General features: G+C 42.2%; 1 protein-coding gene across 11 annotated transcripts in view; it reads right to left on the bottom strand.

Annotated features, from left to right (window-relative positions):
* Positions 1-286: 286 nt before the first annotated feature.
* Positions 287-27,079, bottom strand: part of dnaaf11 (dynein axonemal assembly factor 11) — an 88,315-nt gene continuing 61,522 nt past the window's right edge. For 9 of the 11 annotated variants that reach the window (XM_041190518.1, XM_041190520.1, XM_041190525.1 and 6 more), the window contains one exon: positions 287-621. In XM_041190518.1, coding sequence (XP_041046452.1) covers positions 435-621 — 187 coding nt within the window. In that variant the 3' untranslated portion in view covers positions 287-434. Of the gene's footprint in view, positions 622-25,505; positions 25,820-27,079 lie in introns of those variants that run through there. The other 2 variants (XM_041190524.1, XM_041190527.1) reach the window with 1 other exon arrangement.

The raw sequence follows: 27,079 nt of genomic DNA, 5'->3' as shown, positions 1-27,079 counted from the left end.
GAGAACATGGAAGTTAAGGCTGAGTTAGACAGATTTTTGATGTGCAACGGAGTCAAAGATTATGGGGGGTGGGGGGCAGCCAGGAAAGTGGAGTTAAGGACACAATCAGATCAGCCATGATCTTACTGAATAGTGGAGCAGGCTCAATGAGCCGAATGTTCTACTCCTGCTTTGACTAAGATATGAAATACAACCAGCTAACGAAAAGCAAATGAACTCAATCTGCTCCTTTGTAATTAATATAGGACAACCAGAGTTAATAAGAAACAACAATGTAGCCAGATAGTTCTAGTAATGAATACCTTTATGTTCATTACTGCTTAATCATGATACAATTTTTCTAATTCAAGTTTAAGTTTACAAATTAATTAAATGAGTAGAAGAATGATACTATGCCAGATATCTAGATAAATGGTGCTGATTCATATCTATTTTTAATCCATCAACGGTGGAACCTCAGGGTTATCCTGGAAGTCAGCACTGTTCCTTTCTCGCATCTTCTGTTGTTGAAATTTGAGGGGGCCTTGAGCAACCGATTTCCTCTCTGTCACTATATTGGACAAGTCAATCGACAAATGCTTGCTTGGATCCACTTCTAACTTCTCATTGTCTTGAATTGTCCTATGGAGTAAATAGACAAGACATTCAATAAGATTACTGTACTATTTAAATATCTCCACCAATCGACTGCATTTACACATTTACTGCTGGACTGTGCCAAACTCTTTCATTGGTGATTGTGTTAATCCTTTGGACACATTACAGCTGCAAGTGAATTTAAAGCTTTGGCATACTCACATTTTCAAAAATGTCACACATAAAAGTGCTGTAAGGGATTAGCTACAGGGGAGCCCGAGTGGAGTTGGCAACACTCCTGTCTCTGAGCTGGAGGGTTTGAGTCCTAGTCCAGGACTTGCTGGGCACAAAAGGACCCAGCCACTATTGCAGGCAAGACAGCATGGATCGGTGCTGCTTCCCGGTCCAGATAAATGGGGAGGGTTAGCGGCTTGAATGGCATCCAGCTGTAAAAACTCCTGCCAAACCCAAACATGATGATTGATATAAAGGGTAATGAACGAGCTTTGTGGTGACCCCGTGTAACATGGGAAAAACCAGGAGAGAGAGAGACAGTCAGAGTCAACTGATTAGCTACAACAGATTAGTTGCAGTTTGTGCACATTCTCTGTGCATGTGCTCTTTCAACTTACAATCGGTCAAGTGTACTCTGCTTCCAAGGCAACATTGTACATATTACATGGAAGCAGACCTGAAGTGGAGGAGTTGATGCCACAGACTCCTTTTAAGAAGGTCTCTGAAATCCTTGCCTGAGCATTGGGAAAGGGAATAACCCACAAGACTAATCCAAGACGATGGGCTAGTGCCCATCCAGGTTTTAACTCCTACCCGCCTTCTCACTAAGTCCCGTACATGCAAACCAATCCCACATACTTATTATCTTGCAACATAAGGTGTCAGTTGGGAAGAGCGGTGCAACATTTATCATCTTTTTTTGACATTGTCAGCAACCTGTCAAGAGCGCCAATGAGTCAGGACACCAATCCCTTACAGAAAACTGCTTCCCTCACTATTAGTTGCAAACACCAGCACATCAAATTACCGACTTGCAGGCTGCAGTTTGTGAATCTGAGATAATACTGGGTGAGTCCCAATACTTTAAGAAACACAATAAGGTGGTGAGTAGAGCAACACTGCAATGCTCCAGTTGATAGTTGTTAGGATAGAAGATGGACTACTTGACAATGCAGACTAACATATCAATAATTTATTACATAGTTTTATTACCAGAGCATTAGCTGATTGTGCAGATGATCCCTATGCTAGACTAGGGGCAGAAAATTATGCTTGGCACGCAGGCGCACTCCCGACATGCCTGAGCGTGAAATAAAGCGTGCTGACGTCAGCCGAACGTGCCCATGTCAATGCACACGCTCATGATAGTTAGGTTGGCGGACGTGCACCGGAGCGGGACGCGCGCCCGTCGACAATTGAAAGGCCTATTAAGGCCATTAAATAAACAATTGTCCTGAATTTTTCACTGTCCATTCAACCTACAGTGACGGGCAGGCGAAAAGGCCAATCGGCCTTTGCATTTTTTAGGAAACCTCATTCATGGGCAGGATGAGGTTTCCTAAAGCAAATAAAAATAAAATAAAAATTTAACACTTGAATTAAAAACATGTCCCTGCTCATGTGACAGTCACAGGAGGAGACGTTTTATTTTCTTTATTTTTTTTAAAACAGTGCTTCATTTCCCTGTGGCAACTCCGTGCCTCAGGGAGATTGGAGTGCTCTTTTACGCACATGCGTGAAGTTCACACTAGGCCCACTAGCCCTCCTCCGAGCTTTCAGTTAGGCGCTGTGGTGGAATGAATGTTGGTATTATAGGAGACAGTTCACAGCTCCCATCTTTTTAAAACATCTTCATGTTTTGCAAAGCTCTTGGAATAAGTTTCAGTTCTCTACGACATTGATAACAATGTTTCTGTTGCTTTTTCATATCACAAATAATCCTTCCATAATCTAATCCATGAAACACAGGGCCCAACCATCTTCAGTTGCTTCATCAATGACCTTTCTTCCATCATAAGGTCAGAAGTGGGGATGTTTGCTAATGATTGCACAATGTTCAGCACCATTTGCGACTCATCAGATACTGAAGCAATCCATCTCCAAATGCAGCAAGACCTGGACAATATCCAGGCTTGGGCTGACAAGTGGCAAGTAACATTTGCACCACACAAGTGTCAGGCAATGACCATCTCCAACAAGAGAGAATCCAACTATCGCTCCTTGATGTTTAATGGCATTACCATCACTGAATTCCCCCCACTATCAACATCCTAGGAGTTACAATTGACCAGAAACTGAACTGGCCTAGCCATATAAATACTGTGGCTACAACAGCAAGTCAGAGGCTAGGAATTGTGCAATGAGTAACCCACCTCCAGACTCCCCAAAGCCTGTCCACCATATACAAGTCAGACCATATACAAGGCACACATCAGGAGTGTGATGGAATACTCCCCACTTGCCTGGATGAGTGCAGCTCCCACAACACTCAAGAAGCTTGACGCTGTACCGAACAAAACAGTACGCTTGATTGGCACCACACCCACAAACATTCACTCTCTCCACCCCCGACGCACAGTGGCAGCAGTGTGTACCATTTGCAAGATGCACTGCAGGAATTCACCAAGGCTCCTTCAACAGCACCTTCCAAACCCACAACCACTCCAATCTAGAAGGACAAGGGTAGCAGGTAGATGGGAACACTACCACCTGGAAGTTCCCCTCACCACCCTGACTTGGAAATATATCGCCGTTCCTTCACTGTTGCTGGGTCAAAATCCTGGAGCTCCCTTCCTAACAGCACTGAGGGTGTACCTACACCACATGGTCTGCAGCAGTACAAGAGGGCAGCTCACTATTACCTTCTCAAGGGCAACTAGGGATGGGAAATAAATGCTGGCCTAACCAGCGAAGCCCACATCCTGTAAATGAATTTAAAAAAACTATACTGAGCATTAGACAACTAATTTAATTGTTTTCTAGCTATATGTCGTAAATATAACATTCAAGAAGCCAAACATAGGAACAGGAGTAGGCCACTTAATCCTAGAACCTCTTCTGCTATTCTATGAGATTATGGCTAATCAGTAACCTAACGCCATAAACTCTTCTTTGCCCCATTTTCCTTAATACTTTGGGTTATCAACTCTATCAATCTCTTTTTAAAACTAACAATTGATTTGGCAACTATTGCTATTAACAGAACAAGACTTCCAAACTTCTGCCACCCTTTGCAAGAAATTGAATTTGCACCTGCAATTCATTCAATTTATTCCTTATACTGTACAACATGCAATTGTATAAAGAATGCTTATTTTCATCACACATCCTAACCTGTCCTTTTGCTCACACGTTTCCAATTTCTGTCAACTGGTTTCATTAACACCTGGTTTAGGCAGCAACCAAGATCGTCTCTAGAGCATTCAAACCAAAAATATGCTGTTCGAATTGTTTCTGATGCTACTGAACACAGTTATTATTATTCTAATTTAATGCACTCAACTTCACAAATTCAGTTCCCTAATTTTTCTTTATATCAGATATATACCGGGACAAACATTTGTGTTTAGTTCAAAACGCATAAATAGCAGCCCTAAACATATCTTATGCATTAGGAACAGAAAAATGTCATAAGTTAACAGATTTCAGGAAATGTATGTGCTCTAAGAAATAAAAACAGAAAATGCTGGAAAAACTCAGCAGGCCCAGCAGCATCTGTGGAGAAAGAAACAGGGTTAATGTTCCGAGTTTGTATGACCCTTCTTCAGAGCTGAAGAGAGGTAGAAATGTGATGAGTTTTATACTGTTGAAGGAAGGGATGGAGCAGGTGGAGCAAAATAGGAGGTCAGGGATAGGTGAAAGCTCAGGAGAGATTTGACAAAGATGTCATGGACACAAGGCAAAGGGAGTGGTAATGATAGTATTAAAGACTAAGGCAGGTGCTAATAGTGGCATAAAGGTCAGATAGCAGAATGTGTTAAGAACAGAAAAGGGTCGACGCTCTGTGAAAGCAAAACATAAGAGCTAGTTACAGACTGTCCCTGTGGGGAGAGGGGATTTGAAAAACAAAATTCAAAATTGAGGACATGGTTCATGGTCTGAAGTTGTTGAACTCAATGTTAAACCCAGAAGACTGTAAAGTGCCTAATTGGAAGATAAGGTGCTGTTCCACCAGTTTGCGTTGGGCATCACTCCATTTTGATTTTTTTCTCCCAACCCCCTTCTCCACAGGGCCAGTCTGTAACTTGTTCTTATGATTTGCTTTCAGAGAGCACTGACTCTTGTTCTGCTATTTATTGCCTCTATATTTACCCAATCAAACCCTCTGATAATTTTGAAGACCTCTATCAGGTCTCCCTCACAATCTTCTCTTTTGAGAAAGGTGCCCTAGCCTGTTCAGTCTTTCCCAACATATATAACCTCTCATTTCTGGCATCATTCTAGTAAGTCTTTTACTGCACCTTCATCAGGCCTCTATATCCTTTTCATATTATGGAAATCATAACTGTTCACAGTACTCCAAAAGTGCTCTAACCAAAGTTCAGTTCAAATGTAACATAACTTCTCTGCAAATCAGCTCTATGCCTCTAGAAACAGACCACAAATCACTGTTTTCTTTTTTTTTAATGAATTTATTGACTTGTTTTGCTACTTTAGGGCTGCTGTGTATCTGGCACAAGTTCCGGGATAGGAAAGAGCTGTACTGATGGGATGGGCTCCACTTGAATCAAGATGGGACCTGTGACCAAGCCAAACAGGTAAATAGAGAGGTGACAAAAGTTTTAAAGTAATAAAGCAGGGTGGGGGAGAAGGGAACCACCTGCAAAATAAGCAGCATGAATGTAAACAAAACAAGGAAGGAGAGCATAAGAAGGAATAAAGTAAGTGACGACAATAATGGCAAGGGAATAAATACGAACATATGAATTAGGAGCAAGATTAGGCCATTGGGCCCCATTCAATAATATCATGATTGATCTGATTGTGGCCTCAACTCCATATTCCACCTACCTCAATAACCTTTGACTCCCTTGTTAGTCAAGAACCCATCTACCTCTGCCTTAAAAATATTCAATGACCCTGCCTCCACCACTCTCTGGAGAAGATAGTTCCAAAGTTTCATGACCCTCTGACAAAAAATTTCTTTGCAACTCTAACTTAAATGAAAGGCCCCTTATTGTTAAACTGTGTCCTGTAGTTCCAGTCTCTTCCACAAGGTAAACATTCTTTCAGCATCCACGCTGTCAAGTCCCCTCAGGATCTTATATGTTTCAATAAGGTCACCTCTCAATCTTCTGAATTCCAATGGATACAAGCCCAGCCTGTCCAACTTTTCCTCATAAGATAACACCCCCCAATCCCAGGTATCAGTTGAGTGAACCATCTCTAAACTGCTTCCAACGCATTTATATCCTTTCTTAAATAAGGAGACCAAAACTGTACAAAGTATCTAGATCTGGTCTCATCAACACCCTGTACAACTGTAGCAAAACATCCCTATATTCCATTTCCCTTGCAATAAATGACAACACTCCATTTGCCTTCCTAATTACTTGCTGTACCTGCATACTAACTTTTCCGGATTCCAAGATCCCTCTGTACCTCACAGTTTTGCAATCTCTCTCCATTTAAACAATATGCTGCTTTTCCATTCTTCCTGCCAAAGTGGACAAGTTCACATTTTCCCACATGATACTCCATCTGCCAGGTTTTTGTCCACTTGCTAACCTATCTATGTCGCTTTGCAGAATCCTTATGTCCTCTTCACAACTTACTTTCCTACCTATATTTGTGTTATCAGCAAACTTAGCAACCTTGAATTCGATCCCTTCATCCAAGTCATTGATAATAAATTGTAAATAGTTGTAAATAAAGTTATAGAACAGAAATTAAAAAAATAAAAAAGTAGTGAGGGAAAATCCTATTAAAATGAGTTAAAATATCTGTACAGCATTGCGCACAGAAGCCACAATAAAGTAGGAGAGCTGCAGGCAATCATTCATTGAAAGTAATCAGACACACTGGGGATTACTAAAAAATGGCTACAGAAAAATCAGGACTGTGAAGTAAATATAGCAGGGTATAACATATTTGGGAAAATAGATAGGGAAAAGGGGAGGTAAGGTAGCCGTATTTATTAAGGATAACATAATGGCAGTAGAAAGAAGGGATACAGCCATTGGAAAGACAATAAAAAATCCAAAAGGAGAGATAAAACATAATAAAGGATCAATCACACTAATTGTTGTGTCTCATTTGTGGAAGGGAGGTGGAGGAAAAAATATGCAGGGAATTGAGATAAAAATATATATTAATAATCACAGGGGATTTCAACTGTCCTGATATTAATCGGACAGAAGGGATAAGCACAGGGGATAAGGAATGGAGTTCCTACAATGTGTACAGGTCTTCTTTCAAACCCCATGAGTAAAAAGTCCAACAAGGGTAAATTCACTATTGGAACTAGCAATGAGGAATGAACTAGGGCAGAGAAGAGAAGTAAAAGTGGAAGAACTAGTCAATAGTGATCATACACTATAAGAAGATAATAGTGAAGAACAAAAGTATGATGCAAACCAGGTTAATAGATTGGAGAAAAACTGATTTTGTGAGGCTGAGCATAGAGCTTTGAAGAATAAAATGGGCAACAATATTGCCAAAGAACAAAAGTAGAACAACAGTGTAAGAAAAAAATATTCTGCTAAAAGAAAGCGAACTGTACTTGTGAAACTCCATGGATGAATAAAGACACAGGGAACAATTGAGGGTTAGGAAAGAGGTATATATTAAGTACTTAGACCGTAGGGAAGTGTATGATAAGAGAGAATACAAAGAGATTAGGACAAAAGTAAAAAAAAAAGTTAGGGAGGCAAAGAGAATCTATGAAATTAAATTATTAAGGAAGATAAAACAAAATAGTAGAATATTTTACAGGCACATCAATTTTAAAAAAGGAAGGCGAAGATGGGACCATTAAAGGATAGCCAGTTAATATTATAAATATTGTTATGATCCCTGTAGAGACCAATAACTTTTAAAAAGAAAAATAAATTTCCCAACAACCGACATAAAGGAATCACACATGATTTCAAGTTTGAAGAAATTTACTGTGACAAACAAAGAGCAACAACAACTAAACATTACTTAGTAGGTAACTAATATGCATTCTCTTTTCTCTAGCAAATTCCAACAGTAGTCTGATTCTGTTTCTTCCTTCAATTTCTAAACTTTTGTCTGTAAGCTTCAGGCACCAACTCATATGCACTGAAACAGCATTCTTCACTGTATCATAATCACTAGATTATATATCCGAATGTGGTGAATACATTTCTAACACTTTCCCCACGAACATACTTTGTAATAAAACCGTCCAACTTTCTGGTTGCCATTGCAACTTTGTAGCAATTTTCTCAAACAACACAAAATACATTTCAATTCCTTCCTCCCTGAATTTAGGCAAATATTCCTTACCAAATCAAAACCAGGAGTTAAACCTGAATCATCATCAAGTTTTCCTGTCAGTCCCTGTTTGTGTTTCAGAGCTTTGCTCTCAAGCTCAAATTTTCTGGCTTTTGTCTTTGCAGTTCAAGGCTTTTCTCTTCTTTTACTCTTTGAAATTCAAGGTTTTCCTGTCCTTTTGATCTTTGAAATTCTAACACAAAGTTTTGCATCTCTTTTTCTTTCTCTTTTTTCCCTCTTTCCAATTCAAGCTTTTCATTTCTTTTTCTAATTCCAGTTGTTTCATTTGTAACTGAATTCCAGCCAACTCAGTCCCTCTGCTATCCATACTTTGCCAATCTCTGTCTTTTTACCACCTATTTTTAAATCTATTTCTATTTTTTTCTGCTACAGCCTTCAAATTAACTCTTGCTAACTGTTGCAAGGCATTCACAAACAGGTTCTCTCTTTTGAGAAATGCTTGAGCAATAAAACTAGCCATGTTAATGTTTCATTGAATACAGCATAAGTAACTGTGAAATCTTATTCATTTAAACTCTGGTTAATCCCAGTGTACTTGTTCCCAGCTTCTGGATTCATATCCTGCATAAACCTCCAGTTTGTTATGATCCCTTCAGAGACTGAAAACTTTTAAAAAAGAAATTTTAATTCTCAGTGACTGACTCAAAGATTTGCATGGCCAGGTTTCAAGTTTTAAAACTTTTACTTTAACTAACAAACTAAAAGCAACATCGACTAAACATTACTTAGTGGTCAACTAATACTCTAAACTATAGAAAAGATAACCCTTACTAATGTTTTAATGAAACCAATAACCACATGCCATATATATACTTTACAGCACACTTTCCACAGAATTGCAGTCTTTTCAGGAAACAGTCTATACTCAATCCCATCTTCCAACAGGTTCACTTCTCCCCATTTCACAGAATCATAATGTCCACTAACCATCAAAGGTTCTCTCCCTCAGTCTTCTGAGAACTCTCAAAGCAACTCTCAGCAGTAAAGCCCACTCCCGTGATTTCTTCTCCAGGCTTCACAAATCTTCCAGTGTCCTTGAATCACTGAGGGTTCCTTCTCTTCAAACAGTGGAGAAGTTTTCCACAGCATTCTATCTGGTAGCTAACTGGGAAAACAGCCTTTTCCCTCTGCAAATAACAGCAACAGCTGATCCTTCTCTCTCCCTTCCTGTGTGTTACTGGTCAAAATCTCCGAGACTGAAAGTCTGCAATAAACAAATACATCTGCTTCTGCTTTTGTTTTCAGGTATTAAACCTGACATGTGCATTTCAATAACATCTGGCCTGGGCTCCCAGTCCCCATAGTAACCAAGCCACGCAGGCTTGTTGCCAGGCAGAACTCATAGCAGATCATATGACTTTCTTCATTACTCGATTTTATCTTAAATTAGGGACAATCCAAATCATAATCATTTTATAAAACCTCATATTTGTAACAATACTAAATAATTTTACTTCAGTATTTATCAGAGAGATAGAACAGATACACATAATACTGATGACGACATAAGCAATGAGATAAGCGCTTTTAAAATAAAAAAGAGGATGTATTGAATAAAGTAATCAAACTCAAAGAGGATAAAGGACACTGGTTCTGATGGATTGCATCCACATATTTAAAAAGAATCAAAAGAGATAGCAGAGACACTATTACACATATTTAAAAATTCTTTAGAAGAAGGTATAATGTCAGAAGGTTGGCAGATAGCCCATGTAGTTCCTATATTTAAGAAGAGGAACAGAAAGTGTTACCTATGGCAGGTGGGTGGGTTGGGTAGCAGTAGGTGGTGGCGGGCAGGCGTGGAGCCAATCGCTGCTTGCGATCAGCTGCGCCCCGCCATTTTACGCAGGTGCGCTACCTGTGCAGGTGGGGGGAGGAGGGAGAGTCAGGGCCTGTGCTCTTGAGTTCAGCAATTTCCCTGAGGCATGGAGCTGCTTCAGGGAGATTAAGTGCATAATAAAAGTATTTTAAAAATGAAGTAAAAAATTATTTAAATATGTCCACTCATGTGACAGTGAGCCGGAACATGTCTGTGAAGTTGACAAAATTTATTTATTAATTTTATAAAACCTTCAGGAAACCTCATATCGTCCATGGATGAGGTTTCCTAGAAAACGCGAAGGCTGCTTGGGCTCTTTGCCTGCCCGCCAACCTTAAGGTTGGACGGGCAGCATTTTTAATAGGGTAAATTGCTTTCTTAATGGCCTTAATAGGCTGTTGACAGTTCAGCAGGCGCACAGCCGCCTCCGGCGTGCGTCTGCTGAACACCATATTAAAATGATGCACGATGACGTCAGGATGCACACCTGACGTCATCTAATGTCATTTTACGTGTCGGCATGTCGTGCCCGCTCTCGCATGCCAATGGCAATATTCTGCCCCAGGGAATTATAGACCAGTCAGCCTAACAGTGGTGGCAGGAAAGATAATGGAATCCCTACTAAAGGAGCGAATAGAAGAACTTTAAGAGACAAAAAACAACATATGATGAACAGTTAGCATGGATTTCAAAAGGGAAAAATCTTGCTTGACCAATCTCATTGAATTTTTTGAGGAGGTAACCAAGAAAAATTACGGTAAAAAAGTAGATGTAATTTATTTGGATTTTCAAAAGGTCTTTGATAAGGTCCCTCATAATAGGCTAATGATTAAGCTCAGAGAATGTGGAGTCAGGGGACAGTGGCAGAATGGCTTGCAAACTGGCTTCAAGACAGAAAGCAAAGATTGGGAGTAAAGGGTAATTATTCAGGAAGGGAGAAGGTGGGAAATGGTGTTCTACAAGGAATCAGTGCTGCGACCACTGATATTCACAATTTAGAAGGTGTGAGTCTTGTTAGGAAATAGAGATAGTTTAAATAAGTTACATGTGTATTTGAGTGTGTTAGGGATAAGCTATATCATTAAGTTTAAGTTTAATTTGTTTTTCTGCATTTGTGGGTTAAAAGGATGAAACCTGAGTTTTAGTTTCACGTTAAAAGATACTTGCACTTTAATGAGATTTTATGAATCTTGAAGGGGAGTTAAAACAAACAAGGTAGAAAAAAAAACTGGGCTGTTGCCTAGCAACAGGGATCAAGAGAGAGGGGCCCCACACACACACAGACAGAGAAACTGAAAGCAATTTCAGTTCAGTTGGTCAGTGTGCTCTAAAGTTGAAAGGAGTTGCCAGAAGCAGCATAGAAGAGGGACAGATAGTAAGTCCCAAACAAAAGTTGAAACCAGCTGCCAGGAGAAGCAGGACAGAAGCGAGCTGCAGGAAGTAGGTTTCCCCCAAAGAACGGAAGAGGGGTCCCAAGAAGACCTTCTAGTCAAAGGGAACGAACAGGGATCTGGAAAAGGTTCTGTTTAGTGAAATTAAGAGTGAGGAGCAGAGAAAGGCTCCAAGCTTAAAGGGAGAAGCTGCATAAGGCAGATTTAAAGCAATATAGGCTTGTGAGAAGCCAGAAGATCCACGGAGGTACCTGGAGGTCTTTACGATGGGCATGTGAAGCACTGGTGTTCTGTTGGCATGGCTGAACATATGAGAGAGAGTGCACACGGAAGAAAGCTTGAATGCACATGGTGATCCAGGGGAGCGGAACATCGGAAGGAGAGTTTGAAACCCTAGATGTGACCCTTGTGGAAGGCATCTGAGGGAAAGCATTGTTTGGGAGAAGATTCCACAGCAGGTTCTTCGAGAGTGGAACTTGAAAACCCTAGTGTGAAAGATGGAGTTCAGTGAGACCGGTTGGCTCACGGTGTGACAAGCGTCGGTGGTTGCATGGGTCGGGGGAGGGGGGGGTGGGGTGCGGGGGGGGTTGGGAGAGTTGAGGAGAGATCAATAACATCTCTTTGGGGTGGCATCTGTCACTTGGCTTCAGAGTGTCGTGTGCCTAACCACAGGTCACCTATTGGTTTACATGGACTGTGCACTTACTGTGAGCATTAGAGTATAAGGTAGCTTATAATTATTGTATTGTAATATAGTTCATCTTTTCTTGTTTAATAAATGTTTTACTCTTTTGTTAAAAGTTCATCAGCTGACGCCTGTGGCTCTGGTCAGTCGCCACTCTCCATGTATCTAAACAAACAAATGAAAGTTAGGATCTGTCAAGCTGGGTTGTATCCTGAGATCTGGCTTGCCCTGTAGAGACATCAGCTAGGTTTATAACAGTCTTGGTGGAGGAACAAAGAGATCTTGGAGTACAAATACACCCATCACTAAAAGTTGCACCACAAGTTAGCAACACCATAAAAAAAAGACAAATCAAGGATTAAACTATATTTCCAGATGGATAGAATTGAAAAGTAGGTAAGTTATGTTAAACCTGTATTGGACCTTAGCTAGATCACTTTGTGTGCAGTTCTGGTCACCATATTTTAAAAAGAAAATAGAGGAACTGGAATGGGTGCAGAGGAGATTTACACGGATGACACCAGGAATATGTGTGTATACAAATTAGGAAAAAAGGTGACTTGGGGTGACCTAATAGAGATCTTTAAAATTATGAAAGCTTTTGATAGAATGGATACAGAGAGGATATTTCCTCTTGTGGGGAAAAGCATGATTAGAGGCCACCAATATAAGAAAGTTACCAAGAATCCAATAGGTAATTCAGAAGAAACTTCTTTACCCAGAGAGTGGTGAAAATGTGGAACTTGTTACCACAGGGAGTTGTTGAAGTAAACAGTATAGATGCATTTAAGGGGAAGATAGACAAACACAGCAGGAAGGAGAGAACAGAGGATTATGATGATACATTTAGAGGAGGAAAGATAAGAGGTGGCTCAAGTAGAGCATGGATTGTATGGGCTGAATGGCCTGTTTCAGCACCATATATCCTGTGGAACCCCAGATCTGCAATGCTTCTAAGTATTTTTCTTCTGAACTATAGGAACATAGGGGAGAATTTTCTCCCCATTGGGTGGGCTGGTCGGGAGAGAGCACAGGTGGGCGCAGAGCCGTTCGCCACTCGCAATCAGCTGCGTGCCACCATTTTTCCTGGGCGGGCCAATTAAGGCTACATGTGCAGGTGGGGGGAGGAGGGATAGTCAGGGCCTGCACTCTTTTGCGCATGCACACAAAAGAGCGCAGAAATCTTCCTGAGGCAGCTTGGTGCCTCAGGGAGTTTAAGTGCAGTTGTAAGTCCTCCTTTTGCAGAAGGTTTGCTGAGTTTCCCTGGTTACTCCATCTCAGTGCATCTCCAAGGTACTCTTCAATGAGCTGCCTATAATCAAAGTCAAGTTAATAGGATGTAATTTCCTAGTTCTGATCTATGGTCCTTTTGAAATATTGGCACCACATGGATCTCCCTCCAGTCCAAGGAAACATTCCCAGACAACAGTGAGTTGATAAATATGTTAGTAAGTGGCTGACAGAACACATCTGCCATTACTTTGAGCACTGTTGGGTAAAAGATGTCAGGGCCAGCAGTCAGAGCTGCTTTAAGATCCCTTATTCTAGCCAGGACTATGCTTATATCCACTTTCACATCCACCCTACATTGCATTATAGTGGTAACTGATCATTATTTTCTCTAGCATGCTGACCCAAAATAGCTACTTAAAATCTCTGCCACATCCTGGAAGTCTACCTGAATCTTCCTCGAGGAGACCTTGTCATGGCTCACTGGGGATATTGTGCTGCACTATCAAGCCCTTACTGCTCCTAAGCCACGACAAATGTGAAAAAGTTTGATCAACCCACCTAATTGTTTAATTTAGGTTAACAGAATACGAGCACCAGGATTGTGTTAATAAGTAATTAACTTTATTGAACAAATTGTCTTTAACCAGTGGCAAAAGAAAGAGCTATGAACTGCTAACTTCTCACCCTATAACCTAAACTCTACCCCTTCTCAAATCCCTATACATACACATACAAGATACATAAGACACACAAAAATATGGATTTTAAGGGTGGGATAAAACAGTTCAATAGCACCAATTCAGAGAGAGAGCAGGTTAAAGAGATATAAGGAGAAAAAGCCAGCTAGGTATTTTTGTAGAATTACTGGAATCTTACACACACAGGAGAGGTTTTAGGTATTTTTCCTTTCAGGCTAGGAGCTGTTCTGCTGTACTGTTTTCACACAAACCCCAGTCACCTGGTCAGGAGCCAATTAAAACATTGTTGCCAGGCAGTTCCCCATTACACCAGACTCCTCCTCAGCACCATCCTGTCTTTCATGGCACACTCTGTTCCAGGACAGCAACATTGTATACATCCCTCACACTCTTCCAGTAGACATGTCCTTTAAGCGGCAACCATTGTCATTTTAATCAACAGTCCAACGGAAATATAAAGATATGTTCTTTACAACTTTCAATGGCTCTCTAGAAGTTAAAGCCTCTGACTCCAAGTACAACTTAAAAATAAAAAAAATTCCTGTTACTACCATAGCTATCTTCTTCTCCAATATAAAAAAGCAAAGTACTGTGGATCTGGAAATTTGATGGAAGTTCTGTCATTACATCTTCAACCTGAAATGTGAACATTTGTTTTCTTTCAGAGATGTTGCCTGATGGATTGAGTATTTCCAGCGTTTTCTGTTTTTATTTCTTTTCCAATATACCTCTGGCGGTTCTGAGACAACAGCTTTTCATACCTTTAGTTGAGATTAATACCTATTTCTGTTCTACTAAAAAAATATTTTTAAGCCTGTAAAAATATTTCTTAATCTGATTTAGGTTTTTTTTTACGGTGTGGCTTTGTTGTAATTTTGGGGACATACATTGCTTCCTTTCACAGAAGGATACTAAGGAGGTGGGGTGAAGAATGCACTCCAATAATTACTGATAGAAGTAAAATAGCCTCTTTAGGAGTGAAGGTACATTTCACTTCTAAAAAAAATGCTTTAAATGTGAAAAAATATCTAATCACCATAAGTTGAGAAGGATGTACATTATATGTTGGCCAATATAGAAATAATGCACAACTTCCACAGATGTATCAGCAAATATGTCACAAAAACACTCAAGCGCTATTTATTATTTGGGTGGCAAAGGAACTATATTGCATTGCCTTTCCACTTAACGTTCTCAACCAAATTGCAATGCAGTAAATCAAGGAATAAAACTGAATCCTAGGTCAGAAACAACAAAATCGGGGATATAATAAAATGATAATTTTAAACAGGAATAGATATTGAAGTATATCTTTCCACATTGGATATCAATATTCCACCCAAACTAGGAATATTATAAGATGGAAAATGAAAACTGCACAGACTGAAGTTTTCTAAAATATTTTATGGATGATAGAGTAACCATTAATAGATCAATGATTAATGTCAGTAATTGTAGACATAGTATAATTTTGCTGGTAGAAGCAAAATAAAAGTGAAAGCACATTTCTCATTCCTACAATTTCTTTAAAAAGTTACTCTAGTTCAAATACTGAGTAAAGTAAATGAACTGTAGAATGAACATGGAATAGTTCTAGCAAATGATAACTTACTGCCTGTGCTATATCCGGAAAAGGCAAGTTGGTTACGCCTGGTTCTTTAATTTCCCTATCAGACAATATCCTACATTGACACCACATGAATGATAATCTTGTTGAAAAGATAGGTTAACTTCCATTTGTCACAAAACTATAATAGGTTTCATAATATTATTGTGGTTTATTGTAAAGAAGGTTTAAGGGGTTAAGTGTAGATGGTACTGTGTGTGATTTAACTAAATTAGAGTCAAATAGGCTGCAAGCTTGAAATTATCAAAAGAAGTTAGGGGTAAAAGGCATTTGTAATGCTAATGAGTAAACATGGACGAGGTCTTAACATGTAGGGTGTGAAGGAAATTTGCATTTTTCGATAAATGGAGAAGTTATTTGGGTTTCAAAGGGATGGTAGGATGTTTACAACTAACAAGATAAATAGGGCAAAGATATTGGCCGGGATTTTCCGGCCCCGTTGTGGGCGGGACCTGGCGGGGGTGAGGCGGCGTGTCAGCCAGAAGTCCATTGACTTGTGGTGGGACAAGAAGATCCCAGCGGCGGGCAGGTATGGAAAATCCCGCCCAATATGTTTATTTTTCCCTAAAGGCACTGACCATATAGGCAACATGAAAGATGTTTATATTATGGAAAAAGTACATTTCCAAAGGCATATGGAACAATGGAATTTACAGATTAAAAACAGGGAAACATATATAAAGAAGGAAGGAAGGCGATGCTGTGGGGCCATGTAAGATTTAAAAGGAGCTTGTAAAATAGCCTTGGGGAAACCTCCAGCTATTTTTACAGAAGTCTGCGGTGTCCAGAACTAAAGTTGGAGAAAAGCCTCTGGAATTCTATTGTCGACTGGGTGTTGTGGTAAATTTGCTGGCTTGCTATTTAAACTTAAGATCTATTTTGGACTGTTGCCTTAAAGGGGGTGTGTAGTTGGGAGTCAGTTTAATTAGGAATTTTGGGATTTGTTATAGTATTAAGTAACTATAATCTTATGTATGTGGTTGAAATCTTTTCTTTTTTAAAAAATATTTTAATTTGTTTTTTTTTAAATCTCTAAAGGTGTTATTGGACTAATTATTTCTGAATTCAGTGCACAAATCTTCTTGTAATAAATACAAATTGAAAAACAATTGTGATAGCATGACCAAGTTTCCCTTGTGGATTTGGTCCACCTGGCACACATCACTTGCCACATCATAACAGATTTTATATTGCCTTCCTTTAGGCAGCGTACAGAAGAATCTCAATCTGATGGCCAAGAGTACTGAATCTAGACATGAGACGACACTAAATTGCAGACCAATGGTCAGGATGTTTGTTGCTGAAACTATACTTGCAATTAATCCCTTAGTAAATGGAGTTCTTCACTGCTGTGAACCCTGCAATGGTGTGCAACTTGTGTATGCTCACCTTCCTGGATTTCAGCAGTACAACGCATGTCTTCCCTCATAATTTCTCCTTGTCACCATATTCTCCAAGGATTGCCATTCACTACCACATTTTCACAGCATTCCCTTCTTCACTGCCACCTTCATATACATGCTGCAAAGCTTTTAATGCACCACATTTCTCTCTTCACAGACTGCATTCTAGTATCCTCTCAAAATCATTGCCACAAAAGCTGACAAAGAGGTGCCACACTATGACATGTACTTGCCTAGGGCAACCAAGACAATCAACTTCTCAGTTCCATATAATTGCAATTTTATCATCTTTACTGGCACCTCTCAAGATCCAAAAGCTAGCAACGCCCAAGAGCTTTTTTTACAGTGTCCCGTCACTGCATCTCAAATAGCCAATCCCAGCAACAAGACATTCTGGGGGTTTAGACAGTAAGCTGGACCAGCAAGACACGGGATATGTACTAAAAATGGGTGGACAATACCGAGAGCATGTGGATGAAGAAAAAAATTCACTGGAGAGCAATGGTGATTCCTCTCCAGGTAGCGAGGATAGCAATTTAGACCTCCTTAAGAGAAATATGCTTTCTGAGCACAAGAGGGTTTTGGGGGTCATGGGGAAATCACTCCAGAAGCTTCTGCCAAACAGCAAGTGTTGAGGAGTCCGCAACCCGATTTTCTGGGTTACTGAGGGACAAAATTCAAAATATTCTGTCAGTCTTGAAAGCAGTGGCAATTCCACAGCCACTTGTAGAGGAGACTCTTGTGACTGAGGCTGTTAAGACAATTCAGATAGCTGCCATGCACCCAAATGGACAGGCGTGAATCAGTGTACAACAACATGGAGGCTTACGGTAGAAACCAACCATAAGTGTCGATGGCTGATGCTGATGTCTTATGGTCTTATGCTGTCTTTCAAATTGGCAGCTCTTCCACAGCACACCATTTCCCATCTCCCATGATTACTTGGAGGAGTGGGCTGCCTGCTGCCCAATAGTCAGCATCTGACTGTGTACCCTAAAACACGGCTTATTAAAATATCTGTATCATAATAGCTTGAAGTAATACTAATTATCATAGTTTCAGAATCCAAGTATTAGTGGAAATGATTTAAAAGCTTGGAGTTTACACTGGTAATCGGAATCTTTCTAAAATTTGTCTTAAAGGAAAGGTAATAAAAGTTACAGAGGTGTGAAGAAAAAAATCAGATGGCTCGTCTTCACTGGTGAAATGTTTGTAATAAATGAAACAGTGGAATTACCCAGTGCTCAAATATTTATTAAGTTGTTGTCATACAAGGGGCATTCATTTTACACTCTCTTATGAGTTCTGATTTTAACCTGGGACGAGAGACAAGAGTTGGGTGGTGGGCTTGCCCTGAATTGCTGACCTCAAGTCTGGGTCATTTTAACTCATGGGCCTCATTAACATAGTTTAGGCTCAATTCCTGTCCAAATCTGACAGGAATGACATGGACCTGTGGGCAGGAGCAGGGTGAGCATGGCAAACAGTTAACTGTTCACCTGTTTAATTCATTGGACTTTGACTTTTGAATACTTTCATGCCCTTATTTGCCTGCAGTGAGGGACTCGCATTGCTACAAATTTGCCTGTAAAAATGTCCAGCGCTGGATTATGGCAAGGAATTGAAGCTGCCTCTATTTTAGCTACCTCCATGCTTCTCGTCTAGTCTGGGAAATAAATTTGACCCAATGGAGTTTACAAATATTGCATGCTTATATGGAGGCAAAGAGGGGCAGCATATATTCGTGGACGGTATGACAAGGGCAAATGGCACCCTCCCTGCTCCCCAACTCCCACCCCCAGAAGCAATGTCAGCATGGAGCCGACTTGCTCCACGCCAGCATGTAAATTGGCTGCCAGTGAGACTTGCGCCCCTCAGTTGGGAGAAAGTCCCATCCTCGGGAGATTGGCCGGCAGCTCCAGCAGTCCTGGCAATGCCAAGAGCACATTATTGAGTGTTACCAGGACTGCAACCAGTTCCAAAAAGGGGGCCCATGGATCCCGGGGCAAGGCAAGTCTGTGGTCTTGGGCACGGAGGGTTTGGGCAGTTTAGGGAGCGGGGGTGGTGTGTTTTATAGAGCAGGAAGTAGGAAGAAATGGGGGGGTACTATCTTAGGCGGGCTGTCCCCCGATGCGTAAAGGACACCCAAGGAAGATAGAATCCCCCCTTTCTTCCCCGCCTTTTTAAAAGTTTTTTCAAAAAGCAGCCTGCCCACTCCTGCCTGAGTTCCTACGCCAACTGTGTTATTTCATAGTTTGCCATTGTGAGATTTGAACTCTTGATCTTGGGGTTACAAACCCAGTACCATAACCACTTGGCTATTTAGGCCAAGCTTGCCAACTGTGTTATGGCATGGGCAGTGTATTGTCAGGCCAATTAGCTTGTTAACAAGCTCAATTGACCTCTGGGGTGGGTGGGAAGATGGTGAGTTCATACACCCTATTTTACACGCCCCCCCTCACCGAAAACACGCCTAGTGAGGGAACATAAGATCCAGCCTGAGATCTGAAGTGCTGTGAGATTCAACAGTATTTATAGTATTGAGGGAATTTTGATTTCTCAGAAATAGGAGAAATGGATTAATAGCAATTATGGTGAAGGAACACTAAATAGGGGAGAGCACTTCATGGTAAAGTTAATTTCTAAAGCCCCTTGCAGCTGACACCAAGGAGACCCTCTGAGTGGCAGCCCTTATACTGAGCTATTCCATAGTCATCTACCTCCAAAGTAGCTGGTGTCACTTCCCAGGTAATTCCATGTCCAGAGCTTTATAGATAACAAAACTGTGCAGGGTCCAGCAAGCTACAAAAAAGCAAGATATATGTTTGCTAAAATATTGCAGAACCCTTCCTAATCCATTAAGTCAGCAAAGGTGCTGAAAAGTTGAAGAAGTTTCTTTCCCATCAGACTCTAGCAGAGGTATATGCTTTGTTGTAGTTATCCTAAGCTGCCATTCTTGTCATTTTCATAGAGGTCATTATGCAAGGGATACACCTGATTGCCCACAAGCCATCTAGTTATTTGACTATCTTCCTTGAAGAGCTCAAGGACAGCAGAATTCCTGAGGATGAAGCCATCACGTTAACTTCCACCAAATCATCGCGGATGTGAAGATTTCTTTGCATCTGGTCTTATATAATCCAATTTTGACATTCAGGGGCTCTAAATCTATCCTATTTATAACATTGAGGGGATTAATTGTTTAAATCATAGAATTATAGAATGACTACAGCACAGAAGGAGGCTTTTTGGCCCATTTTGGACTCCTCCGGAGGTCCCCAGCATCACGGATGCCAGTCCTCAGCCAGTTCAATTCACGTGATATCAAGAAATGATTGAAGGCACTGGATACTGCAAAGGCTATGGGCCCTGAAAATATTCAGCAATAGTACTGAGGACTTGTGCTCCAGAACTTGGCTTGCCCCTAGCCAAGTTGTTCCAGTACAACTACAATACTGGCATCCAGATGGCTTTGTGGAAAATTGCCCAGGTACATCCTGACCACAAAAAGCAGGACAAATCTAACTCGGCTAATTACCATCCCATTAGTCTACCCTCGATCATCAGTAAAGTGATGGAAGGAGTCATCAAGGAGCACTTGCTTAGAAATAATCTGCTCACTGATGCTCAGTTTGGGTTCCGCCAGGGCCATTCAGCTCCTGACATCATTACAGCCTTGGTTCAAACATGGACAAAAGAGCTGATCTCCAAAGGCGAGGTGAGAGTGTCTGAACTTGACATCAAGGCAGCATTTGACTGAGTGTGGCATGAATGAGCCCTCGCAAAACTGGAGTCAATGGGAATCAGGAGAAAACTCTCTGCTGGTTGGAGTCATACCTAGCACAAAGGAAGATGGTTATGGTTGGAGGTCAATAATCTCAATTCCAAGGCATTACTGTAGGAGTTCTTCAGCATAGAGTCCATGGTTCAACCATCTTTAGCTGTTTCATCAATGACCTTACTTCCATCATAAGGTCAGAAGTGGGGATATTCAGTGATGATTGCACAATGTTCAGCATCATTCGTGACTTCTCAGATATTGAAGCAGTCCATGTCCAAATGCAGCAAGACCTGGACAATATCCAGGCTTGGGCTGACGAGTGGCAAATAACATTTGCACCACACAAGTGCCAGGCAATGACCATTTCAACAAATGAGAATCTATTCATCACCCCTTTACATTCAATTGCATTACCATCACTGAATCCCCACTATCAACATCCTTGGGGTTACCCATTGACCAGAAATAGAACTGGATTAGCCATGTAAATACTGTAGCTCCAAGAGCAGGTCAGAGGCTAGGAATCTTGTGGCGAGTAACTCACCTCCTGACTCCATCATCTACAAGGCGTAAGTCAGGAGTGTGATAAGTGCAGCTCCAACAACACGCAAGAATCTCAACACCATCTAGGAAAAGCAGCCTGCTTGATGGCACCCACAAACATTCACTCCCTCCATCACCGATGCACTGTGGCAGCAGTGTGTACCGTCTACAAGATGCTCTGCAGGAACTCACCAAGTCTTAGACAGCACCTTCCAAACCCATGACTGCTACCCTCTGGAAGGACAAGGACAGCAGATGCATGGGAACACCACCACCTGCCAGTTCCCCTACAAACCACTCATCATCCTGACTTGGAATTATATCATCATTCCTTCACTGTCACTGGGTCAAAATCCTGGGAGTCCCTCCCTAACAGCACTTTGGTGTACCTACACCACAAGTGTTCAAGAAGGCAGCTCATTGCCACCCTCTCAAGGGCAATTAGGGATTGACAATAAATGCTGGCCTAGCCAGCAACACCCACATCCCATGAATGAATAGAAAAAAACAAATATGCACCTCCCCAGTCCTCTGAAGAGGACTGGAAGATTATGGCTAGTGCCTCTGCAACTTATATCCTAACTTCCCTCAGCATCCTCGGATGCATACTGTCTGATCCAGGTGACTTATCAACTTTTAATTACTACAGCCAGTCTTTCTAAACCTCCTCTGTATCAGTTTTTAGACCATCCAGTGTCTCAACTACCTGTTCCTTCACTGTGGCTGGAAGTTTACCGACAGTAGAGTCAGCTTTGGAGTGAGGCAGTGGTGGTGGTGGTGGTCGTAAAATGCGATCAGGATGTGTTTGCCTAGAAGTCCAACATTGCGATGTCACTTCCAAATTTTAATTGTGACATGTACCTTGAAAGATAGATTCTCACTTTGCTGCAACTGGACAGCAATTAGAATAATTTAAGTGGCAATTAACTCAAATTTTACAGTGCTTTAGAATGAGGTGGTTTGCAAAGAAAACACAGAACTAAGAGAGAGTCAGCTGCCATGGAACTGATACACCAGTCTTCATGGGCCTCTCAGAGGAGTGGTAGTGCGAGGGAGAGAAACCAAAGCACCAGCGGAGCACTGCAGGATCGTCAGGGGCAGCAAGTGTACCAGCCTACGTAGAAGGGTCTACCTGGGAAAGAATCTCCTATACACGGGTCAACTAACTCCAGATGTGTGAGTTGCACTGTCTGTGTAGACTGAGGCTCTTCAGGGAGGCAGTCATCAATTTATGCGCCATATTTCAGGATGAGCTGAGATGCTGGGGGTTTGGTGGACACCCATTAATGCCAGTGGTCCTTAAGATCACCATGGTTCTCAACTTCTGCACCTTGAGATCTTTCCAGGGGTCCACTAGAGACATCTGTGGGATCTCACAGGTTGCGGCCCATTGTTGCATTGGGAAGGTGACCAATGCCCTGTTCAAGATGGCCAGTGACTATGCGCACTATCAAACTCATCCAGACAGTCAGGTGGAGAGGTCCAATGACTTCAGGGCTACAGCTACAATTCCCCCACAGAATCTTTAGTGCAGAAGGAGGCCATTCAGCCCATCAAGTCTTCACTGACTCTCTTAAAGAGCATTCTACCTAGTCCCACTCACCTGCCTTATCCCTGTAACCTTGCACTTTCTGTAAGAAAGAATGTGCAAGTGTCATTCACTGCACTCATGCGGCCATCAAGGCTCCCACGGACCAGCTTTCATCAACAGGAAGGGCTTTCATTTCATCAATGTACAACTGATCTGTGACCATCACAAGCATATTCTTCAGGTGTATGCATAGTTCCCCGGAAGCAGCCACAACACTACACATTGGCAATGTCAATACCAGAGCAGTTGCAGCCCCATGCACCTTCAGGGATGGCTTCTTGGGTACAAAAGCTACCCGTTGAAGAAATAGCTACTCACACCTATGAGGAACCCACAGATTGCAACAGAAGGTACAATACCTGCCACAAGTCCACCGAAGTGATGATCAAACAGGCGATTGGGAAGCTTAAGATAAGGTTCAAGTACCTAGATCAATCCGGTGAGCTCTTTAATATGCCCCAGTGAGGGTCTTGCAGATTGAGGTGGTCTGCTGTGTTCTGCAAAACGTAAGATGCCCTGCATACTGAGGACATCATCAATCGTCACTTCTAATCTGACAAGAAGGGTGGGGAAGAGGTTGCTGAGCTGGCAGCGAAGGAGTCCCTTGCACCAGATACAAGGGGAACTGAGAAGTGTGCAAGGGAGGCTTAAGACATCTCATTATTACCTGTTTCTTGTGGCACTGATGCTCTTTCAAAATCAGTGCAATAAAGACTAACCTTTACGTGAACTTGCTGGAGTCTGCCTCCTTCATTTTAGACTCCATCACCCAGGTTCACAGCAGTCACTGACAAAGCTGAAAAGTTGACCAGACACTAGCAGTCCATTGAGGGAGCAAGGTTACAGATGATATCTAACAAACAAGCAAGAATGGAAATAAATCACAGAATCACACAGTGCAGAAGAGGCCCTTCAGCCCATCAAGTCTGCACCAACACGTGAGAAACACCTGACCTACCTATCAAATCCCATTTACCAGCACTTAGCCCATGTTGTGGCGTACCAAGTGCTCATTCAGGTACTTTTTAAAGGATGTGAGGCAACTCATCTCCACCACCCTCCCAGACAGCGCATTCCAGACCGTCACCACCTTCTGGGTAAAAAGGTTTTTCCTCACACCCTCCCTAAACCTCTTGCCCCTCAGCTTGAACTTATGTCCCCTCGTGACTGACCCTTCAACTAAGGGGAACAGCTGCTCCCCATCCACCCTGCCCATGTCCCTCAATCTTGTACACCTCGGTCAGGTCGCCCCTCAGTCTTCTCTGCTCCAACAAAAACAACCCAAGTCTATCCAACTTCTCTTCATAACTTAAATGTTTCATCCCAGGCAAATGACCAAGAGCAGTGACTCTAAAATTTACTGAGTGGCACAACAAAATAAAGCCTTAACATATAAAAAGTCTAAGCATCCATGAACCCCAAGAGCATCCAGGTGCACTTCTTAATGCAAGTACAAGTTCTCCAATGAGGTGCCACCCTGTGCTTGCAGCTGAGGTGGAAGCAGGCAGCTGATAGAGCTGCCCCATATCATGGCATGACCTTGGCAACCGTCCTCTGGCTGTTTGAGGTCTGGAGAGTGCTGACATGCAGAGGGGCTCCTGAACAGGTGGAGGACCCTGCTCTGTCATCGCAGCTACTGGAGGCATTGGGTCTCTGGTAGAGGGGCTGAGGAGTCACTGTCCACATTCAGAGCACCCTGAGATGGCCCCTGATGCAGAAGGTATGGCACACAAGCACCTTCCTGCTCAGCTGAGATGGACAAGGACCTGGTTCAAACTCCAGGCACCTGGACCCCCTCTTGTTTTGCCACTGTTGCATAGAGCTCATGGACAAGGCGATGGTATGTAGAATTATGTGCACCTCTGACATCCACTGAGTGGTCAGCTGGAGTTGGCTCTCCATGAGGGTCACCAACCCCTCAATGCAGGAAGCCATGCGCACACACACCTGAGACATGACAGTACTCACGGCCTGGATGGACTCCTCCATCAGCTCACATGGGTGTACATAGCCTGTGGCAGCTCCACCAGATGTTCCCCTACCTCTCACTGTACCTCCAATCAAGTGCCATGTTGTCGATCTAAGGCTCAGCATAGGCCTGGTCTCCCATAGTCCTACAATTGTCAGTGGACTCAGTTGTCACAGCCTCCACCAGCTGCTTGTGCACTTCCGCTACGTGCTCACCAGCATGTGACCCTGAATCTAATCAAGAGCACACAATTACCAATATGAGAAAATCTATGCTGGTGGAGGGTGCGAGGTATGACAGAGCTACTTTTTAATGATACTTCCTCCTCTCAGAAAGTGGATGAATGATTTTGAACACAAGAACCATAACTTGTATTTATCTAGCAATTTTAATGTAATAAAACATCCCAAGGTGCTTCACAGCAGCATTTGTGTCTTTCCAATACTGGATGTCGGATAAGCAGTTTAATAATTTTGCAACAGTGGAGGAGTCTAGAGAGGTGGTATAGCTAGCGGACCGAGGAGGACCAAGAAAATGTTTCAAAGACACTGAAACTCTCCTTGAAGTGCAGCAGCATTGACATTACTGGGAGGATCTTGCTACCAATTTTCAAAATGGTGACAATTTGTCCATCAAGCTACATCATGCTTCGAATCCAAACACCTTAATGGTGAGACAGAGCGGTGGCAGAGAAGGAATGAAATGGAAGCAAATCCTGCACTCTGGCTCCTCGTAACTCATGGGATGCCCTGCCCCATGTGCCAAAGATCTGCAGGTTGAGAATTGGCCTGTTCAGGCACATGAAGATACATGGTATAAACTTGCAACCCCGAGTGGGCAGCATCATCGAATCAAGGGACACTGGCAACAACTGTGAGGTAGAACTGGGTGACTTCAGGAATGTATGAAAACTAACACTGTTCTGTGTGCAACACCTCTCAACCTCCAACTCCTCAGGAAAATTGTGGATGGCTCCTCTCCAGTACATGTCCTTTGGGATTACTGAGACCTGTATGAGAGAAACAGTGGTGGATGCATGAGCACCTTGTGTGGGTCCAGTGCAATCTTGTCCCCCTGCACTTGTTCACTCATTCTCTTGTGATGACACTCTTGCTTCACCGCCATCCGCAAGCACGTGGTTGCCCTGAGACTCAGCCAATTCCACTGGTCTTGGCCCCCACCCTTCATTGATATGCAAGCAGAAGGAGGAACACTGTTCCTCTGCCCACAAAGACAAACAGAACACTTATGCTGATGGCAACCCTTTGGTCCATGATGGGGGCTCAGGAATGCTACCTTCATACACCCATTCTCCAGAGGGTTTGTGGGGGTCAGAGAGAGCTGGCTGCTTTTCATCAAGATGCATCTGACAGGATTTGCTCTTGCCTGAAGCCCTTGTCACCAACCGAGTGCTCATTCCTTCCTCAGAACGTGCCTCCTCTTGCATTGTCACACGTAAGCCTCAAAGCAATATGGAAAACGCATCTTGGCAGAGCAAAGGAGGTCATTAATGCATTTATGACAAAGCATTCGTATTCAGGAGGGTGAGTTGTGGGGGTGGGGGGGGTGACCCCACAGCTGCTGGCCTCCTCTGCAATCTCCATCCAGGCTTGCTTGGTCAGGTGGGATAGTCTTTTCTTCCTGACCCTCAGAAAGAGGATCTTTATCATTGTCCTTGCAGCCTGGAGGAGAACCTGCAGGGAGGTATCACTGAAATGCAGGCCACCGATGTCTCCCCACCGTTATGGTTGAAGCTGGCCCTACTCCTCTTCTTTTATCATCCTTTTACCATTTATATGCCCACAGAAGACTTGGATTTTTTAGCTGCTGGTCTCTTCTCATACTCTCTGTTTCCTTTATTTACTTTTTCATCTCCCTCTGAACTTTCTATATTCAGCCTGGCTCTCTTGCAAAATCAAATGTCATATTCCTCCATATCACTATAGTTTCAACTGTTCCATGTGGTGAGGCAGAAAAGCTTCAAAACAAGCTTGTCTAACCTCTTCGCGTTGTAGGGGGCAGTGGAGGGGGACGGCACATTTCAATTTTTCTCACACTCAGGAGGCCCATGAGCAAATTTCAGAAAGATAACATTTGGCATAACATTAAACATGAATTTTAAAAAAAGCTGACGTATCAAAATAAACAACTTGCTGAGCAAAAAAAAACAATCACAATTATAAATTGATAATTTTTTAAAATAAGTAATAAGTAAAGATGACCATTAGAGTGTGAAAGGGTGAGTGTGTGTCTCGGGGTGCTCACTCAC

Source organism: Carcharodon carcharias, chromosome 6, assembly GCF_017639515.1.
Source record: "Carcharodon carcharias isolate sCarCar2 chromosome 6, sCarCar2.pri, whole genome shotgun sequence".
Lineage (NCBI taxonomy): Eukaryota > Metazoa > Chordata > Chondrichthyes > Lamniformes > Lamnidae > Carcharodon > Carcharodon carcharias.
The sequence above is the reverse complement of the archived record's forward strand: the minus strand, read 5'-3'. Positions and strand labels throughout refer to the sequence as shown.